This window comes from Scyliorhinus canicula, chromosome 5, assembly GCF_902713615.1.
Source record: "Scyliorhinus canicula chromosome 5, sScyCan1.1, whole genome shotgun sequence".
Classification (NCBI taxonomy): domain Eukaryota; kingdom Metazoa; phylum Chordata; class Chondrichthyes; order Carcharhiniformes; family Scyliorhinidae; genus Scyliorhinus; species Scyliorhinus canicula.
The window spans coordinates 26,597,813-26,611,364 of NC_052150.1; the positions used below are offsets into that span (position 1 = coordinate 26,597,813).

Here is a 13,552-nt window from a genome sequence, read left to right on the forward strand (position 1 = left end):
TACAGGTGGGCGGCACAGTGGGTCAGCCCTGCTGTCTCACGGCGCCGAGGTCCCAGGTTCGATCACGGCTCTGGGTTACTGTCCGTGTGGAGGTTGCACATTCTCCCCGTGTTTGCGTGGGTTTTGCCCCCACAACCCAAAGATGTGCAGGGTAGGTGGATTGGTCACGCTAAAAAATGAATTGGGTACTCTAAATTTAAAAAAAAAGAGAATACAGGCATGCTCTCTCAAAACCAGCTGTCTGAAAACTGGACTTGTCTGAAAACTGCACATTTAAAAAATGAGCCGTAGCAAGCTCTGGCAAAATCCAAAATCCGGCGCAGCCTCGGTCCTGAGGTTGCTGGTTTTGAGACAGTGTACCTGTATTTACTGGTAGTAAGTTTCAATCCTCATATTTACTCATGTTGCCTTACTTTACATTTCTGCCTGGGCAAAGGCAGCAACTCACTACTTGACCCCAGCAGCTCCTGTAGCTGCTGCCTATTTCCATGTCCCCGTTTCATTTAATTGACAACCATGATTACACAAGTAACAAAAACAGGACAAAAATAATTCCGATTGAAATGGAGCTGGCCTAGGTGCACGCGCACACACACACACGCACAGACACACACCGACTATGTGCTGATCTCAATAGCCAGGCTATTCTAGTTCTCAATTCTGCACAACACCAGCGGCAACTGGTGTATCGCAATTCTGTCACTGTCGCTGGGTCAAAGCCCTGGAGCTCCCTCCCTAACAGCACTGTGGGTGTACCTACACCGCATGGCCTGTAGCAGTTCAAGAAGGCAGCTCACCACCACCACCTTCTCACGGGCAATTAGGACTGGGCAGTGAATGTTGGCCTAGCCAGGAAAGCCTATATTCTGTGAATGAATTAAAAACAAAGTTTGCTACTGAGAGGATTCGGGGAACAAGGACTGAGAGTGGAAGAACCAACTACCCCATTTAATCTTGGTGGGGGAAAGAGAAACAACAACTTGCAGTTTGGTGTGGGAGGCGGGGGGGAACAGAAATATCCACAGTCATTGCACAGGCTCTCAGGCGCAGAGGTGTGAATTTGGGTATGTGCTTCCAGCTTGCTGAATTCAATCGGACCTGAATTTTTTTTAGCTTCAATTTTTAAAAATGCTGGACAATATTTATGGTGGACTCCTTGAAACCGTCTCGCAATTCCCAAAGAGGATACGGACCCTTGCTCAGGACCTACTGCCATATCTCACTGGGGCAGTCACAGTATTTACTTAGACCGAGCAAAAATTGGTCAGTTCGTAGTTACATGAGGCGTGGATTGGAGGCAAAACAATGTTTTGCCGATATAAACTCCAGTAGAGTCTGCACTGTATCAGTGTGACATGTTTATTTCTTTGAATGATACTTCTACCTCTTTTGAGTGAGGCTGCTTTGGTTCTCTTGTCAGAGATTTGTTGCAAGGTATGGTTCACAGCTGACAAAATCCCATCATGTTGTGAATCACATTCTCTAACCGACAGCAGAGATATCTGTGCATGTTTAGGAACCCTCATGTGCAGAGCTTTGCTCCCAGGGCGGCAACCTTTTGCAATATTTTAAGCACGCGAGCAGGAAGGTCACTTTGTCACAACATTTTAAAAATAATATGCAGAAGGAGTCTAGAAGGAGCTGTGGATCTTTGAATAGCCTTCAGACTCTGCTTGCAGCCTCACTGGCTTAACCCTCGACAAGTTGTGAAACTGGGTTCATTTTAGGATATCTTCCCACACACGCATTTTTCCCTCTTTGGGTAATAGTGAGGAAGAGTTGGAAGGATTCGTAGGCTGATTATCAGCCTGTTCGATAGACCATGTCATGAATGCTCCTTCTGTGGCCAACAAGTCCTGGCAAGGATCTTCAACCCGGAGCTTCCGAGATAGGGATGTTACCCCTGATGCCACAAGACCTCCTGTGAAACTCGGTGAATTGTGGGGTATAATAGTTTAGTGGCTATGATACTGGACTAATAATTTGGTGAATAGGAATCCAAATTCTTTTAGTGGCACATTGAGAATTTAAGGTCAGTTTGAAAAGAATTGTAAACTTGAATACCATGACCTTGAATTTGTCCGATATTGTAAAAACCCAACTCATTCACTAATGTCCTTCAGGGAAGAAATCTGCTGTTATCTAATTGGGCTTGTCTCTAAAGTTGACTCTGACCTCTGAAATGGCCCAGCAAGTCACTCAGTTGTATCAAACCATTAAAGCAGTTCAAATCGAAGGCCAGGCCCCCACCAGCTCCTCAGGAAAATTAGTGCAATAAATCCTGCTCATGCCAGTGAGGCCTATATCCAGGGAATGAATTGGAAATAAATTGATTGTCTTCATGCTGCTGTGTTCTAGAATTGGATCAGGAGTTATACTGCCACTTGTCTGGAAAAAGCCATACCTCTATCTATCCAGTGGTGGATGGAGATACCTAAATTAATTCCACTTGGGACAAGTCAGCAGAAAGGAGTTTCCCCTGGAAGTGAGTGGGTAGAAGCAGAATATTTGAATATTTTTAAGGCAAAGTGAGATTTTTGATCAGCTGGTGAGTGGTGGGAGGGCGGCTGTGTGGGGAGGGTGAAAGGTTATCAGGGGTAGGTGGGAATGCGTGGAGTTGAGGTTACAGTCAGATCAGACATGGTTAATTGAGTGGCAGAGCAGGCTTGAGGGGCTGAATGGCCTACTCCGCCTAATTCATATGTTCATAAATTTTGCAGGTCCAATTTTAGAGACTTGGCACAAGATGCGACATAAAACTCCAGCCCAATGCAGTATTGAGGAAATAATATACTGTCTTTTAGATTAGATGTTAAACCGAGACCTATCCACCCCTCAGGTGGACCTAAAAGATCCCATGGCATTGTTCAAAGAATTCTCCCTTGTGCCCAAGCTATGTGATGTTTCCTGAACAGATTGTCACTATTGCATTGCTGTTTGTGGGATCTTGCTGTTTGCAGATTGGCTGCCATTTTTCCTACGGTACAACAGTGAATAACTTCACAAAGTAATTAATTGGCTGTAAAGTGCTTTGGGCCTTCCTGAGGACATAAAAAGTGGCACAAGAATGCAAGTCTTGTTAATGGTGTCTTATGTGAAAAGTCAGCTTCTAGATGCTAATGACAGAATACTTTGTTCCAAGGACGTGGTTAGGTAATAATTGTTTTCTCTTTAATATAAGCTAAAATGGTGAAGGTATCAAATTGCTTGTAATGTGCAAAGTGTTATCATTTGTTAATTTTTACAAATACAGAGCCCAGTTAACTACTTTGTCCAATAGCAAAAATGACCTTGGACAAGGAATTTCTTGATTATCAGGGTATTTAATCACAGTAGGGTGTGTTTCGACAGACAACTTTCAGGCATCTTTTTCAAGTGCCATTCTTTTGTACGTAAGCCTAAGTAGTGAGTTATGGCAGGCTGTATAACCAGAAGGCATCACAGCAATGCTCACTCACTTCCCTCATTATCACATCTACAGCATGCACTGTTTTCAACAGGGGTAGTTGCAATCTCGATGGGAAGCTCCAGCTTTTGTCCCCCGCTTTAACAAGCGTTGGAGCACTGAGGCAAATGATAGCTTCTCCTCTCCCTGCTACTAACTTGACTGAGGCCTAAACAACATCACTTAGGGTCTTTGTAGACATTTGTTCACTGTAAAGTTTCAGGCAAGCGACTACTCGGAAGCGACGGCTGTAGCAAAACCGTTGGTTGTATTCATGTTACTATACACTGCGCCTACTACCCGAAGGGTCGCCCACCTGGCCCTCACCTGGGTCGGGGTATTTGTATCCCAGCAGTCCTTTGAACAGAGAGGTTAGCCCCGCTCCCTCATCTGGGTAGATCATATTCGGGTGAGGCTGCAGGGACTCTGATGTTTGATCTCTCGGGCCTCCTGTAGGGTTTTAACACCCCTCCCTCTCAAGTCCAAAACATCGTCCATGTTTATTGAAGGGGGGAAATCCTTTGCCCTCTTCACTAAAGGTTGATTCCGGCACTGGCCGCTCGGGTTACGGGTATCACTGGGTATCACTGCCAATTGCTCCGGAAGGAGGGACACCACTCGGTTCGGGATCCATGGCCGGTCCTCGGGTATCATAAAATCGTAGAATTTACAGTGCAGAAGGAGGCCATTCAGCCCATCAGGTCTGCACCAGCCCTTGGAAAGAGCACCGTACTGAAGCTCACACCTCCACCCTATCCCCGTAACTCCACCCAACCTTTTGTTTTGGACACGAAGGGCAATTTAGCATGGCCAGTCCACTTAACCTGCACATCTTTGGACTGTGGGAGGAAACCAGAGCACCCGGAGGAAACCTATGCAGACATGGGGAGAATGTGCAGACTCCTCACAGACAGCGACCCAAACCGGGAATCGAACCTGGGACCCTGGAGCTGTGAAGCAACTGTGCTACACTCTACTACCGTGCTGCCCACCGGGCAGATACCAGGTGATACCTGTTCCACCTGGCTCCGGAGATAGTCCACGTATCGATTTCAGTCCTTTTCTTGCATCTGCATTATGTACGTGACTGGCCCAGTGCGTTGAATGACTTTCCCTGAATTCATAATGCCCCATCAGTAAAATTCCGGAAGTAAACGGAGTCGCCAGCAGCGAATACTCTCACGGGGTTTGCTACGCACCGGTCCATTCCTGCTGGTCACGGACCTTATCCCCGATGTCTGGTTAAACAAGACCTCCTGTAGGGTTATAACATTCACTAACTCATCAAGGTGTCCCTCATTACCTTTTAACACTGATTGCTATCACATTTTTGATCTCCATTATGTTGAGTGTGTTACTCCTGTCTTTACTTCAGTACAATCTGTAAAGGATGCATTTATTACTTTTTTGTGCCATGGATTATTTATTTTAAATGTCTATTTATTGGAATTTTCAATATTTTACAAAGATTTGCATGAAACAAGCAAAAGCAAAAAAGACAGCTGCAGGTGTCTTTGTTCAGCAGGAACAGCACCAAAGAACGGTCATTACAAAGTTAGGAACAAAAGTCAGGGAAAAAAATCCCCAACAACTTCCCTCCATGGATAAATGACCTGTCTGCACCCAAACAGGACACAGGCAACAATTCAGACCCACATCTCACCTATAGCTACAAAACAGAATGACAATGACAAAAATAATACCCCGAGAACCCCAGTACTAAGGGGAAATCAACTAACTCTTACAGCGCAATTTAAACTCTTCTCCAGATCCAGACTAGAACAGGCAGCCATCCTATACCTTCAGAAGGCAAAAGACCAAGTCAAAGTCAAAGAGAGGACAGGGCACAACCAGCCCTATATTGTCAGCCAGGGTCTCTCGTAGAAGAAGTAAAAAGAGAGCAAGAATAAGAAACCAAACCTCCATAGACCCATCTCCCAGGTCCAAGGACAAAACATAATCGAAACTCCAGGACCCGAAAGGGATATGGTGGGAGTGAAAGGAATTAAGTCTGGTCATAGTCAAAAAACAGGGAGGAACCCACTCAAGGATGGGAGGGCCATCAGAGCGGCCCCCAAACTGTGGAGCGCCCTGGGAGGGAGGGCCGACCCACCCTTCTCCCGGAACAACGTAACCCCCCTCTCAACCAAGACTGTCCAAAAAGGATTCGGCCACCCAAAAGCCAACATCAATCCGTATCTGTTTGCCCATGCCTCCAAGGCTCGTATTCCAACACCACCACGGTTAGCCCACAAGGGCAGACATAAGAGAAATAATAGCAATGCCCTAAACATCTCTCAAAGTCAGAAAAGAGCGAGAACTGCCAGAGCTAACCCCTTGGATCCACAATATTACGACTAGACGAGAAGCGGCCAATCAACCATCATGTGGGTTCCTTCCCACTCCCAACAGGAATTGACCAAGGATGAACACTGGGCACTACATTCAGACCTACCCCAATTCCTCACCTCTCCAAATATGGGTCACCCACATCAAAACACCCCTACGGCACCCCCAAGGAGCAACAGGGCACTGACTGTGACACCGGGCCAAGCCTAGCCCAACACCATCACAAGAAAAAAAAACAAAGATCAGAGAACTGGCACCGAGGACTACCATACACCCCTCCGAAACTAAGCCAGTCTGGTCCCGTACAAGACATGGCACCCAAGGAAAGCCTCCTGAGGGGACACTCCACTAGACGCACAACCTAGTACCAAAACTAAAGGATATTTAGACCGATTCACTCCTAAAAGCTCTGACAGAAATAGAACAGTCAAAGAGAGAGACCCAAATCAGGAGAAACGATCGACTCTCCCTCTAAAGGGGAGTCCAACAAACTCTAGTCCGCATTGGATAATACACCGTCTACCTGGGCCTGAAGAAGAAAAAGGCCCTTCACAAAAAATATATTTGGTTTTTCTACGGGGGACCTTCCTCAAACATGGCGAGGAGAGAATTAGCCCTACCGCCCACACCCTCTCCACCCTTCACTTCACTCCGCTCTGGTCACCCTCTTTCCCAAGGATATACCAGGATAAAAAATATGTGCAATCCCACAATTGATTTTTGGCTTACCATGATAAAACCGTATTAAATTAGGATAATTAATGGTGCAGGACATCACCCCCGAGATATTTACTTCCCTGCAAGCAGATAAAGTGTCACCATTACTCCCTGATAATCTTGTTGTCTGTTAAAGTCCGGGATAGCAACTGAGGACCAAGGTCGTCAAGGGAATGCAGAATCTCTACAGTGCAGAAGGAGGCCATTCAGCCCTTTCGAGTCTGCATCGACCTTTGGAAAGAGTACCCCACCTAACCTTTTTGACAGTAAGGGGCAATTTAACTTGGCCAATCCACCTAACCTGCACATCTTTGGGCTGTGGTTGGAAACCGGAGCACTCGGAGGAAACCCACGCAGACACGGGGAGAAAGTGCCAACTCCACACAGTCCGTGGCCGGAGTTGAACCTAGGGCCCTGGCGCTGTGAGGAAGCAGTGCTAACCACTGCCACTGTGCCATCAGGATAAAGACCACTCCACCTGCACATGATGAAATTAGATATCAAGGATAAAGCAAGATCTGAAACAGTGAGCGCACATCTGGATTCTGAGGACCGGAGCACGAGCCTCATTACTTCCAACATGATGGCTCGACCCAGCCCAGGTGATCTCCATTAATTTTGTTTTGCATCTGGTTTAGCACAAGGGGCTGGTTTAGCACACTGGGCTAAATCGCAGGCTTTTAAAGCAGACCAAGGCAGGCCAGCAGCACGGTTCAATTCCCGTACCAGCCTCTCCGAACAGGCGCCGGAATGTGGCGACTACGGGCTTTTCACAGTAACTTAATTGAAGTCTACTTGTGACAATAAGCGATTTTCATTTAATTTACATTTCATTTAATTTTAATCGGGTTACAGCCTAAGAGCCCGCTCTAAAGTGATTTATTCAGGATAATGTTGGGAAATAATGAGCTGATTTAGGCAAGGACTCTCATATTTTTAATAATCTTTATTAGTGTCTCAAGTAGGCTTACATGAACACTGCAATGAAGTTACTGTGAAAATCCCCCAGTCGCCACACTCCGGTGCCTGTTCGGGTACACTGAGGGAGAATTGAGAATGTCCAATTCACCCAGCCGCACGTCTTTTGGGACTTGTGGGAGGAAACCGGGACACCCGGAGGAAACCCACGCAGACGCAGGGAGAATGTGCAGACTTCGTACAGACATTGACCCAAGCCGGGAATTGAACCCGAGTCCCTGACGCTGTGAAGAAGCAGTGCTAACTACTATGCTACTGTGCCGCCAATTAAAGCCTCCAGCGTTATTCCAGCAAAAATTGCAGTATTGGCACATTGGGATTGCAGTTTTCCCGTGGACCAAACAGTATTTCCTGTGTATCCAGGATGAGTTTCCAATATTCTTTCTCGGGTGTCTTATAATAATGATCATTGCCAGGAAAAAGTATGGAAACACATTTGATGAAAGTTTCTAAAATAATGAAGGGACTAGATAAGCTGTTAAGTTGTTAGAAAACTGATATATCATCATTGATCCTGACCTCCAGCGATTCCCTGATTTTTCAATATTCCATCGTTGGCTGTTGCACCTTCAGCTGCTTAGGTTTAACAACGTGGAATTCTATCCCTAAACCTCTCCACCTCTCGTTTAAGAAACTCCTTAAGACCTCCTTTCCCCTGTCCTAATATAATATTTTTTTTGGATTGCGCTATTGTGAAGTACCTTGGGATATTTTATTGCATTAAAGGTGCTATACGAATCCATGTTGTTCATATAAGTTGGTTAGTGTGAGCCAGGGGTCATGCTTACAAATAGCTAAAGGGCAGAACTATGTTGGATGTTAGGCGGTTCTGTTCAGAGAGAATGGTGGACCTGTCGAACAGGTTGCTGGCTTATACAGCAAATGCTGATTCTCTGAATTCCTTCAAGCGAGAGCTGGTCCTGTTTATGGTTGGGTCAGAGAACACCCGGTACAAGAGCGAGGTGTCCTGCTATGTAAATCTAAGCCAGTGTGGTCTCCTGAACAAGTTTCAGTTGCTGAAGGTGGCAGAGGGAATTAACCCATTTCAACCCCCCCCCCCCCCCCCTAATTTTGTTTGCCTCTTCCATTTTCGCTGGGTGTGTGGGATGTGTATGGATAAGGAATCACAGCCATGTGAAGTATGCTTGGCCTGCAGTGTCTTTTCCTGCCTGTCAGTTTCACTTATTGCTCAATTGTTTGATGCCTCAGGTAACCAATAGAACAATGGCTGAATTTTCTCAAGCTGTGTCCAACCCACCGGCTAGGAGGTCCCAGGTCTGGCTATTGACTTTTGCGGAGTTAGCTGATCTCATTTTGGGTAGTGATGGTGATCTGACAGTAGGATGAAGTGCTCTTTCACTAGTAGTAATAAAACTAGCCATGGTCTGTCCTGTGGATGGCTATGCATTCTTTCTCCCTGGAAGTGTATTTACTTCATTGAGGAATGATGTGGAGATGCAGGTGTTGGACTGGGGTGAGCACAGTAAGAAGTCTTGCAACACCAGGTTAAAGTCCAACAGGTTTGTTTCAAACACTAGCTTTCAGAGCACTGCGCCTTCCTTTGAGGAAAGCATTGGGCTTGTTGGGTGGCCCACAGTAATTAGGCAGCCGCCCATTATCAATTTGTTACCCGTGTATGGATCAGCAGCCTTGTAGGTGCAAATTGCCCCAAGAATCCCAAAACTGGGTCCAAATCAAAATCTTTCATTTATAGACCACGTTTTCACGACCCCAAGACTTTGTACTTTGCAGCCAATGAAGTAATTTTTGTAGGGTAGTCACTGCAGTAATGTAGGAAGCGCAGTGGCCATTTTGCATGCAAGGTCCTGCAAACAATGTGACCATGACCACATATTGGTTGAAGGTAAAATATTGGCCAGAACACTCTGAGAACCCCCCCCTTCAAAATAATGCCATGGTATCTTTTATGTCCACCTTGGTTTAATGTCTCATCCAAACGATCACATCCGCAACTGTTTAGTACTCCTTCGGTACTATAGTGGAGCGATGGCCTGAGATTTGTGCTTGAATCTCGAGTTGGGCTAGAATCAACGACCTGACTCAGAGGCAAGATAGCTCTCGATTACGTCAAGTTAGATGCCTATTTCTGGACTAACATCAGCATAACCACTAAGAGCCGTGCAGCTGTTCAAGACCAGTGCCTGTCCTCACCATCGCCTTGGAGCAACTTAGTGTGACCAAGAAATGCAATGTTTCTCATGGAACACATGCAGGAAACTATTTATATTTTAAAATGAAGTTCAACCTCTGATCTTGAGAGATGTGGCACACGCTTGCAGATGAAACCATTGATGCTGAACCCAAGAGATTATATGCTTAATATCTGATATTTGGAACCAGCTCCAAGTAGGAGAAACTATATTACAGCGTTAATATTGCTGTGCAGATAAATGCAACAGTTGTTGCACAGTTGTTGACAAATGTGATGTTATCCATTTTGGTAGGAATAACAGCAAACGGGATTATTATTTAAACGATAAAATATTAAAGCATGCTGCTGTGCAGACAGACCTGGGTGTACTAGTGCATGAGTCACAGAAAGTTGGTTTACAGGTGCAACGGGTGATTAAGAAGGCAAATGGAATTTTGTCCTTCATTGCTAGAGGGATGGAGTTTAAGACTAGGGAGGTTATGCTACAATTGTATACGGTGTTAGTGAGGCCACACCTGGAGTATTGTGTTCAGTTTTGGTCTCCTTACTTGAGAAAGGACGTACTGGCACTAGAGGGTGTGCAGAGGAGATTCACGAGGTTAATCCCAGAGCTGAAGGGGTTGGATTACGAGGAGAGGTTGAGTAGACTGGGACTGTACTCGTTGGAATTTAGAAGGATGAGGGGGGATCTTATAGAAACATTTAAAATTATGAAGGGAATAGATAGGATAGATGCGGGCAGGTTGTTTCCACTGGCGGGTGAAAGCAGAACTAAAGGACATAGCCTCAAAATAAGGGGAAGTAGATTTAGGACTGAGTTTAGGAGGAATTTCGTCACCCAAAGGGTTGTGAATCTATAGAATTCCCTGCCCAGTGAAGCAGTTGAGGCGCCTTCATTAAATGTTTTTAAGGTAAAGATAGATAGTTTTTTGAAGAATAAAGGGATTAAGGGTTATGGTGTTCGGGACGGAAAGTGGAGCTGAGTCCACAAAGGATCAGCCATGATCTCATTGAATGGCGGAGCAGGCTCGAGGGGCCAGATGGCCTACTCCTGCTCCTAGTTCTTATGTTCTTATGCACAGTCAATTCCACAAGTGAGATGACCAACAAATATTCCTTCTCTTTCACTTGGGAGCAGGATAAGTGGCCCATGTTGGAGTTTGTCCCAATACAAGTTATCACCTCTATGAGGAGAGAAGGAATGTAAACACATGAGTGGAACAAATAAAGCTTTTGTTTGATAACAGATTTAGTGTTGCACATTAACCATCTTGGTCTAAAAATCCAAGAATAAATCCATAAGTTATCCATTACAAGTGTGGCAAAGTTAGTTCCAGGCCAGAAAAGATAACCCTATCCTTATTATTTCATACACCCTGCAGAGTTCCAGTTTTAAAAAAATCAATTCAGCAGTTAATGAATTGTTAACAAACAGCGCGTTTGCTCTCCCATTTATTTATTTGCAGATTCCCAGCTATTTCTTTTGCTGGCTGTGTGCATTTAAATGTTGCTACAAATTTCTGCATCATTTATTAATATTAGGGTTCAGTATCAGATTCAATAAAGTTTGAATATGATAATGGCTTGGAGTTTACGGTCAGCAACAAAGGAACAGCCCTTGATATTTACCTCATTGACAGTTGCCTCGAGGTGTTTGCGAGGTTTTTGAGTGGAAAATTACTATAATTCAATGCTTAATCCATTGTGGTGCCTTGTACAGGACATCTGGGAGACCTGTCAGAAAGCCAGATTGATAAATTCTCACTCGGGTGTATCGAGTCTAAACTAAGAAGTATAAATTATTTTTAAACCATGTAGGTGAAATAAGAATGAGAAAAGACAGATGGTTTTAAGAGTAAGAGATAAAAGAGGTATGCAGAAAAAGATGGAAAAAGGTTTCATTTTTTAAAGTATCTCTTATACTAATTAATATATGATGGCATTCATCTCCACACTTGTAAAATTAAATTACTAGGGCCAGAAAAAGTTGCTTGGCAGTAGTAATTATTACTCCATTTAAAAAATGGACTTGCTTCTCAATATACCAGTTTCTATGTTTGCTGCCGTGCCCACACAATGCTTCAAAAGGAAGCTGTTTGTTAAAATTTAAAACAATACCACAGATTCAAATGCATTTTAACCTTGTCTATGTTGTGCACACAGGGGATTCAACACTTGATTCATCTGGAAAAGCTCAACCTATATTATAACAAGATTGCAAGTTTGAAAGATATTTTCCTCCTTCGAAATCTGAGCAGCTTGAAAGAACTTGACCTGAGACTCAACCCTGTGTCCAAAAATGAATCAGACTATCGACTTTTTGTTGTCCACATGCTCCCCAACCTTAGAAGCTTGGGTAAGTACCTTGTCGGCTGCAGTCACCAACTTTCCTTTCTCAGCTGTGGTTCACTGGGAGTTCTCGCCACTGTGTCAGAAGCTCACGGATTTGAGTCTCACTCCAGACCCTTGAGTACATATTCAATGCTGGTACTCCCACTGCCAGCACCAACTTGATCTTTTGGTTAAGATGTTCAAACTGAAGCCCTCTGGGTGGACATAAAAGATTCTATTGCACTATTTGACAAAAAGCAGGCGCGTTTTCCTTGCATCCTGACCAATATGTATATGAATCTTTTGGTTAAGACATTAAAACTGAAGCCCTCTGGGGTGGACGTGAAAGATTCTGTTGCACTTATTGACAGAAAGCAGGTGAGTTTTTCCAGATGTTCTGATCAAAATTTATCCCTTAGCTAATATCTGGCTGTTATCACATTGCTGTTTGTGAGACCTCCCTTTATGCAATTTGATTGCAGTGTTTCCGACATTACAAAAGTGTCTGCTGTACTTCAATACGAAACTTAACTGGCTGTAAGGTGATTTACCACAACCTGGGGTTGTGAAAGGAGCAATATGAATGCAAGTTCTTTTACAGATTATGTCAATTCACTTATTTCATTGCTGAAGAATAAAAACACATGCTGTTGCTTCATTTTAATGATCGCGTGATTTTTGCAGTAGCTAAATACTAAGGAGGGGAGGGTTGAGATCGGTGAGAGGTGAAAAAAAAACTAGTCAAATTGCTGATTCAAGTCATAAAGCACATCTTTCGTAAAATACACATGCTTGAAAATGATGTCAGTCATAGCAAAGAGGAAGTTAAAAGTATTTTTGGCAGAGTGTTAATGAATGAAAATGAAATGAAAATCGCTTATTGTCACGAGTAGGCTTCAATGAAGTTACTGTGAAAAGCCCCTAGTCGGCGCCTGTCCGGGGAGGCTGATACGGGAATCGAACCGTGCTGCTGGCCTGCTTGGTCTGCTTTAAAAGCCAGCGATTTAGCCCAGTGAGCTAAATCAACCCCGTAATACACTAATACACTAATGTCTGAAAAAGGGCTACGCTATTATGGGGTAATGTTTTTGGTTTTTTCAGCTTCAAGGGATTGCTATTTCTGACTAACTGCATTTCTATTAATTGAACAGTATTATGAGATGAAATGAAGTTTGAAATGGTAGGAAGGCCAAGCAGAGTGATCGCTTTTGGGAAAAGGAGATGTAATTTTGAGTAAGAAAAACAGAACCAAATTTTAGTAAGGCTTTGAAGCAAGATGTCAGACTTTAAACTTTTCTGAATGAAAGGTGTTTTGTTCATCTGTGGAATGTATCATATGGTATTTACTGCTTAGGAAGACATCATTGGGCCTAACATTACCAATCTGGTGTTGATGTTCCACACAACACTCCTTCCTGTCATTTTCTTCTGCTCCGATTGATGTATCCTATTCTTTTCTCCCATCATTTTTATCTAGCTTCCCCTTGAATGCATCTTTGATGGTCACTTCTTGTGGTCGTGAGTTTCACATTTCAACCTCTCTTCGGATAGAAACGTTT

General features: G+C 44.1%; 1 protein-coding gene across 1 annotated transcript in view; it reads left to right on the forward strand.

The window, feature by feature from the left end:
• cep72 (centrosomal protein 72) overlaps positions 1 to 13,552 on the forward strand; it is a 216,146-nt gene that overhangs the window by 32,310 nt on the left and 170,284 nt on the right. The window contains exon 4 of the mRNA XM_038796786.1: positions 11,826 to 12,018. Within this exon, the coding sequence (XP_038652714.1) occupies positions 11,826 to 12,018 (193 nt within the window). The remainder of the gene's footprint in view (positions 1 to 11,825; positions 12,019 to 13,552) is intronic.